Source organism: Setaria viridis, chromosome 1 (genome assembly GCF_005286985.2).
Source record: "Setaria viridis chromosome 1, Setaria_viridis_v4.0, whole genome shotgun sequence".
Taxonomy (NCBI): Eukaryota; Viridiplantae; Streptophyta; class Magnoliopsida; order Poales; family Poaceae; genus Setaria; species Setaria viridis.
The window spans coordinates 36211465-36232835 of record NC_048263.2 but is presented as its reverse complement, the minus strand read 5'-3'; the positions used below and the strand labels follow the sequence as shown (position 1 = coordinate 36232835).

The 21371-nt window shown below is 50.5% G+C and overlaps 5 protein-coding genes across 6 annotated transcripts; 3 read left to right on the top strand and 2 right to left on the bottom strand.

The window, feature by feature from the left end:
• The first annotated feature begins 6654 nt into the window (after positions 1-6654).
• Positions 6655-8059, top strand: LOC117864651 (uncharacterized). The gene has a single exon (XM_034748774.2). The coding sequence runs from the start codon at positions 7019-7021 to the stop codon at positions 7823-7825; it is 807 nt and encodes a 268-aa protein (XP_034604665.1). The 5' UTR covers positions 6655-7018; the 3' UTR covers positions 7826-8059.
• Positions 8060-9195: 1136 nt separating this feature from the next.
• LOC117844923 (tRNA (guanine(9)-N1)-methyltransferase) lies at positions 9196-12022 on the bottom strand. The gene is made up of 3 exons (XM_034725808.2): positions 11525-12022; positions 10249-10608; positions 9196-9880 (listed from the first exon to the last, which is right to left on the bottom strand). Exons 1-3 carry the CDS (start codon positions 11933-11935, stop codon positions 9455-9457), a joined length of 1197 nt encoding a protein of 398 aa, XP_034581699.1. The 5' UTR covers positions 11936-12022; the 3' UTR covers positions 9196-9454.
• A 424-nt stretch (positions 12023-12446) lies between these two features.
• On the top strand, positions 12447-13538 carry LOC117838039 (early nodulin-like protein 6). The gene is made up of 2 exons (XM_034717910.2): positions 12447-12777; positions 12867-13538. The coding sequence occupies exons 1-2, from the start codon at positions 12591-12593 to the stop codon at positions 13328-13330; spliced, it is 651 nt and encodes a 216-aa protein (XP_034573801.1). The 5' UTR covers positions 12447-12590; the 3' UTR covers positions 13331-13538.
• A 1544-nt stretch (positions 13539-15082) lies between these two features.
• On the bottom strand, positions 15083-16867 carry LOC117836796 (aspartyl protease family protein At5g10770). 2 transcript variants are annotated; one of them, XM_034716336.2, is made up of 2 exons: positions 16654-16867; positions 15083-16543 (listed from the first exon to the last, which is right to left on the bottom strand). In XM_034716336.2, exons 1-2 carry the CDS (start codon positions 16793-16795, stop codon positions 15315-15317), a joined length of 1371 nt encoding a protein of 456 aa, XP_034572227.1. In that variant the 5' UTR covers positions 16796-16867; the 3' UTR covers positions 15083-15314. The 2 variants fall into 2 exon arrangements, with proteins under 2 accessions (XP_034572227.1, XP_034572293.1); XM_034716402.2 differs by having other exon boundaries at positions 15083-16540.
• Positions 16868-19327: 2460 nt separating this feature from the next.
• Positions 19328-21087, top strand: LOC117841412 (uncharacterized). The gene is made up of 5 exons (XM_034721769.2): positions 19328-19589; positions 19683-19805; positions 19889-20176; positions 20269-20433; positions 20647-21087. The coding sequence occupies exons 1-5, from the start codon at positions 19455-19457 to the stop codon at positions 20917-20919; spliced, it is 984 nt and encodes a 327-aa protein (XP_034577660.1). The 5' UTR covers positions 19328-19454; the 3' UTR covers positions 20920-21087.
• Positions 21088-21371: the final 284 nt, after the last annotated feature.

Sequence of the window (21371 nt, the reverse complement as noted above, 5' to 3'; positions counted from 1 at the left end):
TCGTCTATGGTGATGAGTTCTTGGTAAGGCTAAGCTCTTGTTATTATTCACTTGCGGGTTCATTGTTCGTCCTTGTGGCGGATACTCTAGTAAAGGACTCCTGATAAAGACAAATAATCCTGATCGACGCTAGAGTAGTAATCGATAGCGTAGACGTGGTGTATAGGCTAGAAGTTACCTTTGTTTGCTACCTTTCCCCACGGTTAGTTGAGGTAGATGGCAGGTGGTGACAGCCCTGTCCATCCTTTGTAACCCTCCCCGTTCGGGTTCAGCGTAGGGCTAAAGGCCAGAGGCACTTGGCAGACCAGGTGTAAATCGGTGCTCCAAAGCGAGTGTTCCGTAGCCAAGTTTATCCTTCCATGATCTCTATCCTTAGACAACCTCGCTACCGGGACCATTCTTTCTCTTATCGTCTTTGGGTTGAACTAGCTAGAAGACATTTATGCTCCCGTTCCCTAAGAAAATACGATACCTTGAATACTCTCCGGGTGAAGTGCTACAACGGTATATTCGTGCGCTTGCGAATTATTCGTGAACGTTAAGAAAATACTAACACAGTCCCACGACACCTAGATCCCACACCGATCAAAGCCCGAGGTGCACCGTACACATAAAGGCTAGGTTAAGACGGAGGAGTGGCCACAACCCACGCGGTGCTAAGTACGCTTTTTTTCCTGATATGTGAATTTAGCCCATGTGTATATTTTTTTCCACATGTGGCATGGATCGGACCTTAATCCATGTTGATCCATGGCCTGCTAAAGGAAGCCTAAAATGGAATGAGCCATGCATAGCGAGAGATCAGCACCAAATTGAGCATGCAAAAAAAATGAAAAATGCCAAATTTTATGGTTAAACAAATATGCAGTTATCATTCGAAACCTCTAGTAGTTGAAATGTGCCTAAGCCAACTGTACTAGCTAGCACATGCCAGGACCTACTCTAGGCCAGAGTTTTCATATGAATTTATGTACCAGGTTCCACTTATGGTTTTTTTTGAGGATTTGCCACTCGTTACAAGCGCATTCACTTCTATATTTCTTAGGCACAAGAAGAAGAACCACTTTTCTCCCCTCATGTTATTTTGCAAAAGATGGTGCCTATTGGACACATGTCATAGATGCCTATATCTATACACTTAACCTAGTTACCATTATTGCAAGTACGAACTGGATATGCACATCTTACACCAACCTATGACAAGAAGTTCTAAATGTTCCTTGGGATCGACTGCTCTACCTTAAAACATCCAACTTCTCCCTACTCTGAATCGTTGCCTTTCATTGTGGTAACACCTTGATTAAGAGTTGGGTTTTGATTGAGATGAGTCCAGATTAGTTACAGGGGACAGGAAGTTCTAGGTTTGGACCCCTCTCCCATCCCTTCATGCATCAAAGAAAACACACAAAAAGTTTATCCGCATCTTGCTATCCCCGATCTCGCACTGCAACATAGAGCTAGAAAACCCTAGCAGCTAGAGTGTTCTAGCAATGGGTAGCGCATGGGCAAGCAAATCAAAACCTAGAACTATGCAGCTTCACAACCATGAGTGGAGAGTGCACCTACCAGTGTCCAGTGGAGCGAGGCATGGCGGTGAGGCCGGGAGCGCCCGTCTTGGATTTGATTTAGGGCAGGGCATTGCATCTAGGGAGCAATCCTCAATGCCTCCATGGGAAGAGCATTATTTGGGACTCACTCGAGTGTGAAGGCAACAAATAGTAGGGCCGCTGGGGGTTAAGATAGATGCACACGATCAGAAGAAAGAAATGGACATATTAACAGTAGCCATGGTAAGCCAAGCAAATTGTGAATAGTTGTAGGTTGCTCTGCGCACTAGGTTTTTCGGTCAAATGGCAAGGCCAATGCTACAGAGCATGAAGGGGTGCACAAGGAAGATCAGGGCTTGGTCAACTCTCGAGGTTGCCAACCAAAGGCTTACGTTTGTGTTCAAGATGCCAAATATCTAGCCAACAGAAAGGATATAGAGACAAGTCCATTGCCCACAACAACAAAGGTGATTAGGCTGCTCATATTAGAAGACACCTCAACATCAATTCGAAGGTGACTTGTAGGGGCATCAAGGCTCAATGGCTAGTGAACCTAATGGTAAGATATGCCTCTCGCTAAGACTCAAGATAGAACACATACGTGTTGCACACTCATGTTGGTTTCCTAGTGTTTGTAGTCATGAACATTGACATTGTGCTGATCGACTAGGAGGAGGGTGGGTGGAGTAGGCTTGGACCCCGCTAGCCAAGGTAGTACCGCTCGGCGTGCTCGAGTTCCAAATGCCAATGATATGGATCTCATCAAGTTTGTGTGAGACACAATATATTGGTGCTTTACTGAGGGAGGCAACATAGTAGTAGCCACACCAACACCAGTACTGGCGCCACCGATCAGCAGGAGCGATTCATGCATAGTGGACACATGGGCGCGCGCCTGACATAATAATACACATATTATTAAGCATGAGTGCAAGGACATGGACCTCACAAACTGTGTGTGCGGCATGATCAACAACTAGTGCATCATCAAGGCAATGGGCATGTTCACCTTTGTTGCCGTGGACGAGGGCACCAGTGGAAGGCTAGCATGCCATCTTTATAAAAGACATACAACATACCATGGAGAGTATTGAGAAGGTGACAACCCTTGTGATGGTGCTACTTGAGATGACTGCCATTGTGAAGGAGAAAAGGAGGGTCATCGCTTTATGGTGCAAGTATGCAAAATAATAATAGCCATGTAGTGGAAGAGGCGGCTGTGGCAAAAGCAGAAAGTTAGGGAGGAGGAGTGCAGGTGGAGCTAGAGGCTAGTGATAGAAAATGTAGTGGTGACAATGCTGCAGGGAAACATGATTGGCTCCAGCATCAAAAGAGTTACTACTTGCTAGTATGATGTGGGGAATGCAAGTGGGTTGATGGGTCCAATGTGCTTGATGAAGCAAGATATGTGGAGGAACGAGGATGGGTCAGGTAGAGTATGTCACAAAGCAAAACCTAATCATGTGCAAAACCATGTCATCATGAATATATCATTAAGCATGTACTCATTCTTAGTTAGATGATGCTTGTAATTACAAGGCTAAACTCTATTTTTTATTGAAGAGTAGTCAAACCGTGCCTTAGCTCACGTCAGTTGGCCTGGTACTCAATAGACTGCCACAGCCCCAACTGGATCAACTCATCCAACCATGTCAGTCTTGAGCCAACATTGACCATGGTTCGTGGTGGGAACCCTAGTCCAACATTGACCAACCGTGAGTGCATATGCATGGAACCATATATGTTGCCGGCTCGTCGCGTGTCACCACACAGTACCTACTCATCAGCCCACACCTTCAACATGAGGGTACTCTACTACCCCACTTCCACTCTTTCAATCTTTCTTGACTCTTGCCCAAGAAGCCAAGAACTACAGAACACAAGGAGATGCAAGAATAATACCCAAGATCATCACCACGCCATAGAAGATCACCATAACACATCGACCTCCTCTTCCTAGTCCCCAAGCTCAAGTTCACCGTTGGTTCAAGGAGAAGCTCTTCTTCTTCCTCTACTTGAAAACAACAACCAAGAACAAGATTATGGGACTTCATCAACACCCTCTACGCCAAGCAACTGACGACGACTCACGTGGTCAGCCCAAACCATCGGAAAGGAAACAACTCTTTACCCTACCTCTCTTTGTAAAGAGACAGCTCAAGGAGAAAGGAAGAAGCTGCTGTCACTAATTAGTCAATGTATCATTTCAATAACAAAAGTCAGGAGGGTTAAGCAATAATTGTATGCTGCATATTTGCTCTGTGAAAGATGAAAAGATACGGGGAAATTTTGCTAGGAGACACTATTCAATGTTGATTTTTACTGATGGACACTACTCAAATTTGTCTTTGCTAATAGACACTCTTCGGTGGATATTTGCTCTCGGACACCATAACTATTAAAATAATAATTTGCTACTCTGGAGGAGAGAGAAAACATATGAAAAGTTAATTTTACCCTTGTAACGTGGGGTCCACACGTCAGTCTTCCACCTGCCTGGTGCGCATCCCGCATGCCTTGGAGTTTGCCGCGGCTGGGGCTGCAGGTGCCGACGCCCGACGGGAGGAGCGAATCCTTCACGACAGCCGTCACGTCCTCCGTGGCATCGGCCCCAGCCCTCAATCTCGTCCTTGATTTAGGGGGGTGTTTGGGAGGCATAGGTTAAACTTTAGTCCCTGTCACATTGGATGTTTGACACTAATTAGGAGTATTAAATATAGATTAATTACAAAACTAATTACACAACCCCTAGGCTAAATCGCGAGACGAATCTATTAAGCCTAATTAGTCCATGATTTGACAATGTGGTGCTACAGTAACCATTCGCTAATGATGGATTAATTAGGCTTAATAGATTCGTCTCGCAATTTAGCCTAGAGGTTCTGCTATTAGTTTTATAATTAGCTCATATTTAGTTCTCCTAATTAGCATCCGAACATTCGATGTGACAGGACTAAACTTTAGCCTTGCTAGGCAAACACCCCCTTATTCTACAGGGTGGCAGCTTGGAATGGCCCTTGGAAGCTTTCGTTGAATGGAACTTCAGTCGATGGGTTTGGCCATTTGGGATTGGTTGTAACATGTTGTAACGAGAAGAGAGATGCAAAGAGATGCAAAAAGTGAAGAAATCATCGAATCCATCCACTTAGGTACATAAACGATCCTTACATAAATATACAAAATCCATTCATTCCTATAAGCAAGCATGCATGAACTATCCCTGATGAGGAGGAACTAGTACTACTACTACTTGAGGCCTATAGTTAACACCAGAGCAGTCAGGAGCCGACTAGCTTTTTACTTTAGTCAGCACCAGAAGCCGAGCACACTGCTGCAGCAGCATGGCGAGTGCACGACGCGGCACTGCCGCGGCACGCGGCCACGCTATGTTGCAGCAGCGGTCCGCAGTCCGCTAGGGATATTAGCAAGGTCAGTTTGGTCATTTTTACTCTCTCTCTCTCCCACCACTACAAAAAATTATTATTATATTAGACATAATGTCTAATAGCAAATAACCATAACTGAAGAGTGTTCTAGAGATGAATTTGAGTAGTGTCCGTCAGCAAATAGCAACATTGAACGGTGTCCGGGAGCAAAATTACCCAAAAGATATGGTACGGTGCTGATGTGCTGTCCTGCGCATTTATTTTGGGTGCCACACCTTGATCGCCGTTGGGGTTCGCGGCACCTTGGCAATTGCCGATTCGGTCTCGGCGACCAGGGAAGCCTCATCAGGTCATGCTAGTAATTCTGCGCTATGCATGCTGGTCCAGGAAGGTGTATCCTACGCCAGGCCACCGAATTTGAGATCCTGGCTCCGGCAAAGGTGCTGCCTGAGCTAGTAATGGTGATTAGCTTTGACCACCTCCACCTGGGAATGCAACCAAAAATCATGCAGGGCAGCTTAATCGGCCCGGTGATTGTTGTAGTCATCTGTGTCGATCGCACGCCGCTGGAGCTAGTAGGCCAATGAATCAGGACGTCCTCTCGAAACCTCTTTCCCCTTCGCTACAGTGAATTGGGCGAATCAGGAGGCGGCCTCGACGATTGCAGTCGCTCTCATCGGCGAGACGCCGGGCCGTCCCGGCTCCGATCCGGTGGCCTTCATGGCTTTCGGAGATGCGGCAGACCGCGGTTTCGGGCCAGTGGGATTTGGGAGCAGTGGTGCTCCTCTCTGTTTCTCTCTGGCGCGGTGTCAACTGTCAACGGATCAGTATCAAGAATTCAAGACTGTTTTGGTGTGTTGCTGCTGCCCCGGTCGAGGTTCTTTCATTGGTGCTTTACCCTAATTTTCCCCATCTCTTGGGACCTACTGCGGCTTCTGTTTTGTGTAGCCTGCAATGGTGAATTGGTGATTTGTGCTGATACGAGCTCGGGGATGGATGGTCATGGAGACCGTCCTCTTCTGTTTGCTGTTGCCTGGGAGATGATGATGGCGAGCTCCGATCCACTACGAGGCATTGTCGGTTGCGAGGACAGCGACACTGCAGGACGTGCTTGTAATTTTCTTTTTTCGCTAAGGGTGCCGTGGTGTTGAGTACTGATCTTTGAGGTATTGTTGCTTATCCTTATCGAAGCAGATGAGGCTCGGCCTGCCTGATCGGGAGCTCAGTGCACACGCAAGCAAATTTGCCACATCATCACCCTGGCTCATGTAGTCGTACTAGGCTCATGTACCAGATGGGTCATAGTAGTGTTTTTTACTGAGGTAGAAACAGTGCAGCAGGAAGTCAAAAGAAGCATTGAAAGGTATTGGATGTGTGTGTTGGGAAGCAGCAAAAACGCTCGGTTGGCCGCTGGCCTTTTCAATCTTCAGCAAGACAGCAACGACCCATTCCATGCATGCATGCGTGCGTGCGTTAACCACCCATCCACATGATACACGTCTCGTTTTCAAAAGTTTGAAAACATTTGAAAATGCAAAATGACACTTGAAATACCACTAACAAATCTAATCCATAGGCACCACTACCACGTACGTTGAACCAATAAATCATGCATGCGTATCTTTTGCGACCGTGACCATGGCGTACGACGATGCAACAACAGTACTACCCGATTCATCCATTTTCACGTTCCATCTTTCGCGCGTGACAACTCGGCCACGCCCACGCACGCAGACAGACGGCGGAGCAGTGCTTCGTCGCAGAATCCTCCGCCACTTGTCATGAACAGGCGCCTCCCTGTACGGTGCATGCATGCCATCGCCATCGCCTCTTGCCGTGCCTCTCTAGCTCCATGCCTAGAGGAGTAGCCTGTGTGCTCGCTACCACCTGGTCAACACCTCGTAGCCTCCTATTTAACGTATCCTCACACATCACAAGAACGACACACTCCCTGGTAGTGGTAGCTACCACAAAGGCAAGCCAAGCAGCTAGCAGTCCCCACTCGATCCCGGCCACTACGCCATTCGATCACGAGCTGACGAGCAAGCCAACCCTAGCTAGCTTTCAGGTAGCGAGAGAGAGCCAATGGACTCCAGTAGCGGCTTCCTCCCTGCCGGCGCGGCGAACGGCGGCAGCAACAACGGCGGCGGCGCGCAGGCCCAGCAGCAGGCTGCGCCGCCGCCGATCCGCGAGCAGGACCGGCTGATGCCGATCGCGAACGTGATCCGCATCATGCGGCGCGTGCTGCCGCCGCACGCCAAGATCTCGGACGACGCCAAGGAGACGATCCAGGAGTGCGTGTCCGAGTACATCAGCTTCATCACGGGGGAGGCCAACGAGCGGTGCCAGCGGGAGCAGCGCAAGACCATCACCGCCGAGGACGTGCTCTGGGCCATGAGCCGCCTCGGCTTCGACGACTACGTCGACCCGCTCAGCGTCTACCTCCACCGCTACCGCGAGTTCGAGGGCGAGGCGCGCGGCGTCGGCGGCCTCCCACCGGGTGCAACGCGCGGCGGCGACCACCACCACCACTCCATGGCGCCGCCGCCGATGCTCAAGCCCCGCGCGCCCGGCGCTGCCATGCCGCCGCACCACCACGACATGCAGCTGCACCACGCATCCATGTACGGGGGCGCCGTGCCCCCGCACCACGGCCACGGGCACGGGTTCGCCATGCCGCACCACCAGGGCGGCCACCACCAGTACCTGCCGTACCCGTACGACCCCGCGTACGGCGGCGAGCACGCCATGGCCGCGTACTACGGGGGATCCGGCGCCGCGTACGCGCCCGGCAACGGCGGGAGCGGCGGCGACGGCAGCGGCAGCAGCGGCGGGAGCGCGTCGCAGGGCGGCGGCTTCGAGCACCAGCACCCGTTCGCGTCGTACAAGTAGCAATCATATTAGCAGTTCGCTCATCATCAGCGAGCCCTTTATCTATCTGCACGTACGCATGCATGCGGTTCCTAATACGTGTGCCGCTGCTACGTACTTCCATGCTTAATTTCTCAACTTCCCTACTAGTTTTTCTTGTTAGTCCGATCCAATGCTTGCTCCAGCTAGTAGTATCATGTTCGGTGACGGTCGATGAGATTATTTCCTGCACGCTTTTTCAGCTTATTAACTGTTCGTGTATCTTCGTCGTCTACTTCTGTTCACGCAGTTGCCGTTTAATGTACAGTTCGAACAATGGTGTCGTTTGAGGACATGCGTTGTTTGTGCTATAGTGCTATGGATGTTGCCTAGCTAGCCGCGTTCTGCGTGGTTCATAGACGTATGCAAAAAGGCATTTTTGTTGTGAAAGGTCAAGTAATCAAGGACGAATATACAATATAATCAATGTAGCTGGATCCAATCCTGGAAGACGAAAAACAGAGACTGTACGACGTGCTGGGAACGAATTTACTCCATGCTAGTGTACACGTCGCGCGAAGAAGCCATGGCGGTGCATGGCGCGGAACGCGTCGATTGATCAGCGAGAACGCGGGCGTACGCACGTATTCGTGGGCAGATCGACCACGCCCCCACCCGTAGCTAGTAGCGGCGGGCAACACTACAGATATCGTTGGTGGCGGGGCGGGGGGCTCCGGCGCTCCGCCGGCCGGCCGGTTGACTACTTGGCTTGCGCGGCTGCAGGCACTCTAGTGGCGTGGCTGGCTGCTGCGAGTGCGAGGCGCGCGCGACAAGTGCCGGTAAGTGCGCAGCTTCCGCGCAATTCTGCCGGGTTAGCGTATGTATGTGTTCTGGCTGCTAGCTGCTGCTCCTGCATGCATGGTATCGGCAGGTCTTCGTTTCGTTTCCCCTGCTCCAGTGCATGCCCTGCGCGCTGCCGCTTCGGGAACTGCAGGCCGCAGCTCGCCTAGTTTTGTGAGCTCTCTCCTCCTCTCCCTCTCACTCTCTCTTTCTCTCTCTGCAAGCTACTTGCCTACTAGCTCCTTCCCTATGCTCTCTCTCTCTACTGTACGCACGACCGCGTGAGGTCAGGTCTATTTTTGTTGCTGCACGGCTGCACGTACAGCCTGCGTCTGCGCGCGTGACGAAATATCCTGCGTTCCCTGTAGCCATGCATGCAGGCGGAGACGCCGCAGCGCCATGCCGGAACACTTCACCCGTAATTGTTACTGTGGGCAGTACAAAGAGCGCTTGGCACGCACCAGCGTGCGCGCGTGCGTACGTTTGAGCGTCAAATCCCAGAGTTCATTTCATTCCATCTTTTTGAGAGAACAAAAGGTGTTTCGCTTTCACCTAGTACTTTCATCCAGTACTTCAACAACTGCAAGACATCAGGTATTCCACTTCATTTCATTCCAGCTTTCACGTTGAAAAGACCGGAGCATTAGGCTACCTATGCCGGTCGCCAGGTTGCGAGCCCGTTGTACTAATATACGATGATTACTACAAAATGGTCAGGTCCAAATACACAAAGAGAAATAATTGATTTGAAATACATGGATTTCAGAACGCCCAAAACCACCAAAACAAAGCTGTCTGCAAAACAGTGACAAACGTGGGGTTCACTGTTCTTCAGTCGTCCTTGCCACCGTTGTTTGATTCCTTGGCCTGCTCAGCCTGCGGTGTAGTAGCGTCTAGCCCAGCTGGTGTCGCCTCTGCTACAGCACCGGAGTGATCCTGATCCCCAGCCTCCACGTCTTCACGTCTAACACACTGCCTCTTGTTGGAAACATCGGTTTCGTCGTCTTCCAGCTCTTCATCCCCATCGTCGTCCACGTCTTCATCGATAACCTTTTTCAGGTCCTCCTCAGAAAGATTTCCATTTGCAGCTTCTTCAGCATCATCATCATTATCGTCCAAGCTTACTTTGGTCTCATCATCTCCAGCTTCAGCTTCTCCCCGCTTCCTCTGTGGAATCACATGGAAGAATGCCGTCTTCCAGTCCCTTGTTTCCACAAACTTTAGCATTATCTCAAACACTTGGTTAACTGTAAGAACCTGCGTGGTTGACACACAAGGAGATGGATGATCTCAGTACAAACTTATCCAGAGTTGCAGATTCAGATAAGATATTCCAATGCAAACTACCATTTCATTACTAATAAAGAAAAAATTAAGATAGCTATAAGTGTGGATAGTTCAATGAAACTACCCTAGCAACTTGTGCAGTAGCTTAACAACTCATCACTCGTTCAGTGCTGCATTCAAGTCTTAATATTCGGAAAATCAGAAAGAAAAACTTAACTAGGGTAATTTTCCCTTAAAACGGTTAAGAATATAATAACATGGTACACACAACAAAGGATATGGTGAGGCAAGCCAACACTTCAATTTCTCTTATGAAAAGGCAGAAACATCATGCTCACCTGGGAACTTGACAACTTTAAATAGTTTCCAATAGGAAGCTTCGCAGATTGAATGCCCTGCTCAGCAGCCTTTTTCAATGTTATGCCTTTCCATCTGTTTCGATCCACCAGGCCACCAATGATGTATATTTTTGACATGTCTAGATCATCAAGCACAGTCTCAGCATCTGCTGTAAGATACACAAGGTTTTCTTTACGATCTTCAAATGCTTCAAGATAAGGCTTGGCTGCTTTTTCAATGATCCACTTATCATACCCAGGAATTCTCTGAAGATGGGTCGCCATTTCTCCACTGCAACCTGTCAACCACAGGTGAGCTGGGTTTGCAGATCTCCCATTCACTGCATAGCAGTACATAATCTGCAACACACATTAGTTAATGGGTAAAATTGTTTCTCAGATTGTTTTTAAATTGTATGCTTGCAGAACATATGGAGCATTGGAGCTTGACAGAGATATTTTACAATACTATGCAATGCAGGCATAGGTACTAGTGCCCTCTGATCCATTATCACAAGCATGCTGTAAAAAGTTTCAGAAATAAACATGGGCGCTAGCTGTCTCTTTTTAGTAAGAACAGAGTTATTCCAACATGTTGGAAACTTTGTAATACTAATATAGATAAGCATGCAGAAATTCTATGCCAAATTCATCTCTTATGTTGAGATTAAAAAATTACATTGATACTTTAGCACATTATGAACATCCTGGATCGACTACTTGTACTTTTTGTTTCTTGACATCTAGGATGAATTTGAAATTGAATTTTGCATCTTTACTTAACTTTAAATGTACATTAAAGGCATGATTTTTTTACAATACAAAATGTAGAATTTGCTAATGGGAACACAGGAACCCTGCACACAAAACAAGAGCTCTTCTAAGAACACTATCACAGGTTGCGGCCACAAATTCAGTATATACTACAACTGCTATAAGGTTAATTTTGTAAGACAAAGAAGCAGTAGTTTCTCTAACAAATCTAATTCTGTAGTGGGTTTACAGCCTTCACACAGACACCACAAATCTGATTTTAGCAAAACGGCCACAGTTCAATTATTGTTAACTACACATTTTTACCAAAATTAGATGCTCTTTCAATAATGTCCATATATCGAAATGGATCATTCCTGATTATCGAAAAACATCAGAGAAACTACTCATATATTCGCTCCTTCAGGAATCACACAGACTAATGACTAACTAGTGTCATCCCAACCACAACAGTAAATTCGTTTCAGTTCAGAATCTACTAGCAAAAGAAGGTCAATTTCACCTGCTGCGTGAGGCTATGGATCTCGTTGGGCCGCATAAGGTCCGCGAACTCGAGGTCCAGCACCACCTTCTGTCCCGCGCCCTCGGCCGCGCGCCGGAGCCGCTCCGCGCGAGCCCCGCGCTCCTCCGCCCGCCGGCCCACCCGCTCGCGCCGCGTCTCCCGCCGCGCCGCCACCATCTCGGCGCGCGCCTCGTCCGACGGCGCCGCGGCGAGCGCCTCCTCCCACTCGCGCCTCCGCCGCTCCACGTCGGCGCGCCGCCGCTCCTTCTCCGCCGCCTTCCGGGCCGCCTTCCGCTCAGCCTGGCGCTCCTGCTTCTGCAGCTTCTTCCTCGCGCTCTTCGACAGCGCAGGAGTCTGCGCCCCGTCCCCCGCCGCCACCGCGGCTTGCTCGCCCACCGCGTCGTCGGCCATCTCAACGCGCCGCCGCCGCCGCCGGAGCAGCCGCTGGGTTCGGAGAGGGTTTTGGTTTCACACTTTCACAACTGAAACAAGCGACTTGACCGAAATAGCCTTTGGCGGTTTCTTCGTTAACCCGTGTCCTGGTGGAGATTACGAATCATGTAGGCCCCGTCTTAATCCGCTAGGCAAACAATCTAAAAGCCCAAGCCTTTGTTTCCAGCCCAACCCAAACTACCTTGTGAAAGAGGCCCAAAAGATGCTCGAGCCCATCTGTGTGCTACCGGCGTGCCGTTTGCTTCAGAGTTCAAGTTCAAACGCCATTGTTGATTGACTGTTTGACTGGTCTTAAACTTAGCCCAGCGGTTACTAGCCGATAGGCCTGGAGATCGGAGATCCGGAGCACCTGAAGCCTGGACGTGCGGAGCGCCGGTGCATGCGCCTGGGCAACGGCATGCGCATTTCGCAAGCCTCCACTCCGCCCTCAACTTTCGCCAGCGCCGCCGCTCCCTTCCGAGACCGTCTATATAAACACCCTGCCGCACTGGTCACGGCTCACACGCCGAAACACCAATCCAAAGGCTCGATCAACTTCCTCTCTAGCGCTCCATTCCGATCGAGTGAGGCGACCCCGGCGATCTTGTAGCCCTGTTCCATCCGCTGAGCGTCAATGGCCAGCCTCCGCTTCGCCGTGTTCGCCATCTCCTGCGCCCTCCTCGCGGCGTCGGTGGCGGCGCTGCCTCCGGCGGTGTTCAACGTCGGCGACGAGCGGGGGTGGGCGGTGCCGTCGGGCAACGGCACCGAGACGTACAACCACTGGGCCAAGAGGAACCGCTTCCAAGTCGGCGACATCCTGAGTACGCACACTGCTTGGTTGTTCTTTAGTTTCTCTACTTGTCCTATGGAATGCGCGTGTTTGATCGATATATCGCTCTGATGCATGCAGGTTTCAAGTACGCCAACGACTCGGTGCTGCTGGTGAGCCACGACGACTACAAGCAGTGCAGCACGGAGACGCCGCTGAGCCGGTTCACGAGCGGCGACACCAAGTTCAGGCTCGACGGCACCGGGCCTTTCTACTTCGTCAGCGGCGTCCCGGGCCACTGCGAGGCGGGGCAGCGGATGATCGCGCGCGTCAGGGCGCCCTCCTCCCTGACCGGCGCCCCCGCGGCGGCTCCGGGGATGCCGCCCACCGCCATGGGCAGCGGCACGCCCACCCCCGCCGCCTCGTCGCCCGCCGCGCCGTCGGTCGTCGTCGGCTCCGGATCCGCTTCCACCCCCACGCCCACCCCAAGCCCGAGCCCGATGCCGGCGCCCAGCGGCGCGACTAGGCGTGCGCTCAGCGTTGTTTCGTCTGTTGTAGCAGGGCTCGTGGTCGTGGGTGTCGTCACCTTGCTCGTGGAGGTTTGAGCTTAGGTGTCTGGTTTTCTCCATCGATACTTGATAGTGGGTCACATCGGTTTAGGGAGTAATGTTAGCTTTTCGATATCTAGCATGAGTGTCAGGAAATTTGTAGGGCCATCGTCGGCCAGTTGCTTAGGTGAGGAAATTAGACTCGATGTAATTCATCATTTGCGTCAATAACATGGTGGTTAATCCACCAATGTCATCAACTTTATTTGACTCTGCAGCCTCGCGACGTCGATTTGCATGAGATCTACGTTTTTCCGTCAGAAAGATTTACGGGTTTAACGGGTCAATTCCATTTTTGCCCGCAACCATCGGGGCACGCACGAGTTACAATTTCAAGCGTATCGTCCATCGGCTGTGTTCGAATTTGTTCACTTGCGCCGCACCGCAATCGCAGGCGTCGGACGTGCCCCGATCCCCTCCTTGACCCCGTCGGCCCCCTGAATGTGATGAACATACTGATGTGATGAGTCGTCGTTCTACGCCGTTGTGCTGTGAGCGTGGCTGGGCATCTAACCATCTATGGCGACGTGTCCACAACCACGGTCGCGAGCAGCTCCGAGATCCGACGACATATGCTGGCGCTGACGCCGAAGGACGGGAGGTTCAGAACGCCAGGCCGGATCCGTTGCAGATGGCGGCCGGGCTCCTACGGCGGGTGTTCTTGTCCTACCTCCCGATGACGCCGGGCTTCCCGGTCCACGACGCAGTTGCTGTGTGGTCGCTGAGCGCCGACGTACTGCGTCGTGATCCTGATGGGCACCAGCGTCGTCAGCGGGTAGCACCTGAGCGCGCCGGCGCGTCAGCGTTCGCGACCGGGGAGGGAGGTGGTGGACAAGTGGACACCGGCACGGTGATCGCCCGCCTGCCTTCGACCGTGTACGCGGCGCTGCAGTCCGCTTTCCACAGCGGCATGCCGGCATGGCGTCGTACGGGTCCGTCCGCGCCGCCGAACGGCATCGTGTGCTGACATCCTGCTACAAACGTTGACGCTCTCGAAAATAACAACGACGGTCAACAAGCCTACAACTGATCTCTCTTGTGGGCTGGACCATCAAGTGAGTCTTTGGGCTGGTTGAAGGCCCAGTACAGAAAGAAAAGGATTTTTTCCCCTCCTCCTGAACTTATTTTTTTTTCTCAAAAGAAAAGGAACCTCCCTCTCTTATTGCATATCTCGTGCTCTTCCAGTCTACTACTCCAATTGATTCGGCCGGCGTGCTTTTTCGTGGTCGGTGTCCAAACTCCAAAGTCCAAACCATCAAGCACGTACGATTTTTGACAGTGAAGGATCGTTAACAGCGTACTCCGTGACGACGATCCTTCACGTATGCTTTGACACGCCTTCCAATTACGGCGTGCTTTCGCGATCGATGTCTCTTTCGGTGACGGTGGGCTGCTAATATAGGCAGCCTAGGCAGCCAAGTAGTGCAGTGTTCGTAGGGCGACTTTGCTCTGTCCTTCCTCCGGAAGATTGGACTCGTGAGTTGTGATGATATGACGCGCACCAAGTTTGACCTTCACCGGAACGAAAGTTTTGAAATTCTTATCGATGTTCAAAATCATTGGTTAAGAGCTTGATTAGTTAGTGAATGTTACCTAATCAGTTAACTTCTGAGAGTTCATCAGGTAGAGACGCTGTCTTGTAATGTAATAGTGGCGTGTCTCGCCCAAGAGGCATGATGAAACATATATACTCCCATAATCATCCGTATATAGACTACTACCAAGTAGTTTAGTATCAACAAAGCGAAGAGCAATAGTAATTATCAATCTTTATTAATAACTGTATATCCGGAGAAAATTACAATTATCATTCGGTTCGTAGTTTGCGCACTTGCATCGCGCGTTATTGCAATCGCGAAGATATATAGATAGTTGAGATCGAAGTGCTGCAGTTGATGGTTGCCCACTTCACGTCTGTTACCTCGCAGCCATGAGCCACCAACAAGTAGTGACAGTGTCCTTCAGTCCTTGCGCGCAGCGATCAGCACGCCCCAGCCCTGAAGCCCACAGAGCCCCCGCCGACGTCGTACAGCACCTCGAACGTGCGCTGCTGCACGTTGCCGATGATGCCGAAGGAGCTGTCGTCACTGTTCCCAGCGAAGGCGAGGCAGTTGCCCAGAATGATCCCGTTCGCGTCGAGGTTGACGACCGCGCCGCCGGAGAACACCAGCGCGACGGTCGGTATCGTGATGCTTCTCTGGCCGCTGAAGTCGAAGCACGTGTCGAGGATGCCGCTGGACGGGGCCCGCGGGTACTGCTTCATCCCGGCCTTGAACGCCGACGACAGCGCCGAGTAGGCCGTCCGCTGCAGCCTCGTGATGACCGTGCCGGAGTCCATGATCTCCCCGGCGGAGAAGGCAGAGGAGGGTATGTTGAGCTGCCTCCCACCCACCCTGATGGCCTGAAGGCGTACGCCGTAGAACGTGAGGACCTGGCTGCTCCTGAGCATGGGCGTCCTGACGAAGCCCGAGCTTCCAGTTCCAGCACCGAGAGTGAGGAACCCGGAGGAGCTCGAGGTCGCTGGGAGGCAGTAGGAGAAGGCCGTGCCGAACGTCCCCGCCGTCTGCGACACCAGCGACGGCGCGCCGCCGCCGAGCCCCATGAGCCCGTCGGTTTGGTCGTCGAAGCCCGACCCCACCTGGCTGCACCCGAACTGGAAGTTCGTGACGGTGTTGGAGCCCAGCGCGAGCGTGTCGGAGCTGTAGGTCCCCGTCGTGCTGGAGCCGTCGCCGTACCTGACAATGTACTGGCACTGGGAGTTCGAGCAGCCGTTCCCTTCCTGACCGAGCTGCGCGCAGGTGGCAGAGCTGCAAGAGAACGGTGAATACGTGCTCGACGAGCTGGGGTCGAAGAGCGGGTCCGCCTGCGAGTGGCACTGCGAGCACGGCTTGCACTGCACCCATGACACGTCGCTGCCGGTGTCGATGAGCATGGTCTGGGTCACGCCCGGCGAGCCGATGACGACGGTGATCAAGTACTCCAACGTGTCGAGGTAGGTGCCCAGCTTCGTCGGCACGGTGGCGTCCGATTGCTGGACGTCACCAGCGCCGCCCTTGGCGCCGGCGGAGAGCTTCCGTTGGATGTAAGCAGCCCGGAGCTGGTCACGCCGGAGCATCTCCTTCAGGGTTGGCATCTTAGTGATGTTCAACGGCGAGCACGGGCCATGGCGGTGGTGCAACGGCACCGTGGCGGCGCCGGGCAACGGAACTGCTGAAACAATCATCGAAGCAAGGGAAACGGTTGCAATTTACAACTGTGCGCAGAATCGATCGCCAAGTGGAAACCGCAGATACGTGCACGGACAGTGTACCGTACTGTACCTTTGCGCTCGGAGCATACAGCGTCAGACTTCAGAGAGTCAAGGGACAGAACCGTGTAGCTGCGATCATCTCCTGCGTGAGCAATGAGAGAGTGACAGCTGCAAAAGAAGAGGAGGAGGAGAAGCTTTGGAACAGAGGCCATGGCTCTGCTCCTTGCTTCCCACTCACAGGCACTGCTGTAGCAGCTGAGATATGCAGTGAGTTGCAGCTTCAGGATGCTAACCTGCTTATATAGAGGACAGTGCCCGGGCACGAACGCAACCATTCTTCACGACGGAGACTCGTGGTGGGCTAGGAAACGGTGGCGTGCGTACTTGGCGGACGACCCAATCGGACCCAATGCGTGTGGTCTTCTCCTAACCGATGTTGCCGCCTTGATCAGCGCACAAAAGTGACGGTTTTGAATTCTTCGTGATAAGATTGGGCGTCCTCGGGATCGAATGTTAGGAACTAACGTCATCTTTCCTCAGCAAAACAAGCCTCTTTGGACTGCGGGAATTTAATTTTGGCGGATAAGTTTAGGACTAGAAAATCATGATGGGTGTATATTCAAATTGTTCCATTGTTATAACATAATAATTGAATTTGTTTCAGGAAAAAACAGATAGAACTACAAAGGAAAATGACCATTCAGATTTAGTGACCAGTAATCCACTAGGGGTTACCCAGGTGGTAGATTTGTAGGTGGGGAAGATCGTAAGACCAAGAACTCGAATGGTAACACAGGGGTGCAAGGTTTAGACAGGTTCGGGTGGTAACACAGGGGGCGTAATGTTTAGACAGGTTCGAACCTCCGGAGAGTAATACCCTACTTCCTATGTTTTGATGGATTGTATTGCTGATCACATGTCCGAAGAGTTAACGTGTGTTGGGTTCGCTACCCTCGGGGGTGTCCCTAGACGGCTTATATAGGCTGACGACCTAGGGTTACAAGTCGAATAAGATCTAATCCTAGTGGTTGTTATAAGGAAATCAATTTACAACATGAATCTCGTGATATACAAACTGAATTGATTCGTCCGACCTCCTGATTTACGCTCTACACGTCTTCATACCTTAGCCCGCACAGCATGGTTAGGCAGATCCACCTGTTAGGGTCAACCAGTATCATGATCGGTGGGGAGTTGTGGATACCTTGTCCCTCAACCGCTCTTTTTATACCTTTGATTTTTGCGGCTGTAGCTTGGTAAGCTTTTTATTGAATGCTCTATCTCTTAGCTCAACGTGCTAGGGTCTCTAGAAATGCTCACCACAATGAAAAAAACAACTTAACAAAAAGAATGTAGGTTGCAACTTGACAAACAAAATTATTTGTATATTACCAACTAAGGAATTTCATTTTGTAATATGCCAGATGTTACGTTCTTATTAAATATTTGGCAGGGCCTTGTTCACTTGTGACTTGTTCACATGAGGTCGGATTTTGTAGAAAGTATTGCTGGTTCGGTTGTCCCGTTGTGTCATGGCGTTGTTCACTTGTGACTCGTTCGCTTGAGGTCGGATTTCGTAGAAAGTATTGCTGGTTCGGCTTCTGCAACACGTCACATTGCTCGCCATCATAGAATGAGAATCTGTACAAATTACTTGCTGTTATGGATCAGTCTCCGTCTTGTCCTCCTTCGAAAGAACAAGTCTATTGAGAACTCCTGAGCAAACCTCCACACGTTAAGATCAAGATCCAATCATTTTTTGCAAATCATATATAGATACGTTCATTTCTAGTCAACCTTAGATTAAAAAAGTAAGAACCAAGCATTGCTCGTACCTCCTCCATTTAAGAATCTATCACCAGATTTTTTACATATGTGGTTATTTCTTTCAGTGGGTTATGTGGTCATCAACAAGATCTGAGTGGTGACTTTGTCAATCTTAAAATTTGGCGATCCAATTTTTTAGACATCCATAGATACGGGTGAGTGTTGTGATACTCCATCCGTTCCAAATTATAAGTCTTTTATTTTTGTACTAAGTCAAATTTATCCAGCTTCGACTATATTTTTATCACTTCATACAGTGATTAAAATTATAGCAGTTTAACTTAGGGGGCGTTTGGTTCCCTTTGCTTATTTTTAAGCAAGTGTCACATCAATATTTAGATACTAATTAGGAGTATTAAACGTGGGCTATTTACAAAACTCATTACATAAGTGGAGGCTAAACAGCGAGACGAACCTATTAAGCCTAATTAATCCATCATTAGCAAATGTTTACTGTAGCAACACATTGTCAAATCATGGACTAATTAGGTCTAATAGATTCGTCTCGCCGTTTAGCCTCCATTTATGTAATGGATTTTGTAAATAGTCTACGTTTAATACTCATAATTAGTATATAAACATTCGATGTGACGGGTAAGTAAACGAACCAAACCAGGCCTTAGTACAATACAAAACTAGAATGATGAACCTGCAAATCTGCAATCGAGATGTGCATCCATTTTTTAAGTATACACTGTATGTTTCCTCTAGTTTTTAAATAATTATTATTTCAGACAGCGAAACAATCACTGAGACACTACTTTAATCATTAGTAGTCTTAGACACATTCAAAATATAACGATAACGAACTACTATAAAGACGGACCTAATAAACGGCTAAACCGCGGACCCGCTCCCCAGCCGGCGCGCCGCAGCAGCTATTTTCTCCCCCGATTTCACCCCTTCCTCTCCGATCCGACCGTTGCGAAGCTACCCGCCTACCCCCGATTTAAAGCTCTACCCCCGATTCAACCCCCTTCCTCTCCGACCCGGAATCAAAAGTAGCCGTTGCCCGCTCCCCCTGCGCCGTGCACCTCGCGTCCCATGGACTCCGCCACCGTGGCTCTCGCCAGCCCCGCCTCCGACGACCGGCGGTTCTGGGACCGCCTCCGCAACCGCGTCGACACCATCCTCGAGGACCGCGGCGTGCTCCCACAACCCGCCGCTGCCGCCACTACGGTGATTGCTTATCTCTGATGACTCCTCTGTCGCTTTGTCTGTTATCGAATCGGATCTTGAGTTTCTCTGTATCGTGACTGGGGATCGGCGCAGCGCGGGGTGGAATCCGAGCGGGGGAAGCGCCTCCGGGAGGACTCGCTGATGCTCGTCCGTGGTCTGGACTCCGTCGCCGCGTCGCTGGCGCAGCTCTCCGACACCCTCACCGCCGCGCAGAAGGTCCGGATCCCATCCAGCTTCCTGACCTGAGAAATTGAGAATGTATTTTTAGATATCTGATGGTGCCCTGTGATCCTTGCCAGGGAGTGAGTGCTCTGGCCACGTGCTCTTCTCAGGCGAGGGAATGCGAGCGCCGCGCCGAATTAGATGAGGAAGAAGAGGAGCCAAAGGCAAAGCGGCTGTGTGGCGACTCGTTGGAGGCCGCGGGCCTGGATGGCGATTCTCCAGTCGCCGGAAAGGAAGCGTCTGCGGCTGCGGCTGCTGGTTCTGATGTAGAGGAAACAGCGGGCGTCAAACTGCGGCAGGGGACGGGGGGTGGGCAGGCCTCCGCGGAGGTCGCGCAGAGCACTAACCTGAAGCGGGCCAGAAATGTAGGTTGCCTGCAATAAAATTTTTCCTTTTTCTCATGTGGTTTCTACTTTCTATGGCTGATTGTTGCTCGATTTTGTAATTCAATCTGCAGCTGGCGGTTTCAATGGCAAGCAGAGCAGCTGCGCTCGCAAGGGAGCTCAAGAACATCAAGTCGGAGTTGCACTTCATGCAGGAGAGGTGTGGTTTGCTTGAGGAGGAGAATAAGAGACTCAGAGAGGGAAATGACAGCGGAGTCAGCCCTGAAGAAGATGACCTGGTAATGATGGAGTGATGCTGACTCAGTTCTTGATCTCTCTCTCGTTCACGAGCTTATCCACCAATTTCTTCATTTGAGCATCAAATAAATAGGCAGGCTAATTGCAACATCTTGTGCCACATTTCGTCTTATGATGGACTTGTTAGTCTTTTTGGATGGTATCTGTGGCTTTTCTTGCTTGTCTAGTAACTCACTTGCATAAACCTTGTACAGGTGAGACTACAATTGGAGGCTCTACTGGCAGAGAAGTCGCGGCTGGCGCAGGAGAACGCCAACCTGACGAGGGAGAACCAGAGCCTGATGCAGCTGGTGGAGTATCACCAGTTGACCTCCCAGGATCTGGAGGAGTCCTACGAGGATGTTATGCAGGGGATGCGGCTTGACTTCTCGTCGCCGTTGGGGAAGATTAGTGATGACGAAAAAGGCGAGTACGATGATGGAGTTCCGGTCACCCCGGCTGAGGTGTCGAGCTCCCCTGATGAGTAGATGGATGGATGGCAAAATAAGATGGGTTTTCCAATGGTGGAATTTTCCTGTGTACCAGGTGCCACAGCAGTATTCCATTATTACTGCTTTTGTATGTGCTCCTAACTGACCACTCTTGGTGGTGGTTTTGATTTTTTTTTTACTGGCAATAATACTTTATTTATTCCATTCAGTTTACACTTTAGATGCTTAAGCCTGCGTTTTTCAGACATGTTAGAAATCAATACATCCAGCGCTTGCAAATTAAGACTATGATGTGCATCTTGCATTAAGAGAAAATGCATGTTTCTGTGCTTTTATGAAGCCACGTCTATAGGAACAAATTTTTGGATAGTTGGATTGCAAATTAACTTTTGAGAGTGTATAAGGTCGATGCATTTGCATTTTTCATACATAAACCTTTAATCAGATGCTACCTCCTATCTCTAGAATTTGTCGTTACAAACAAGCAG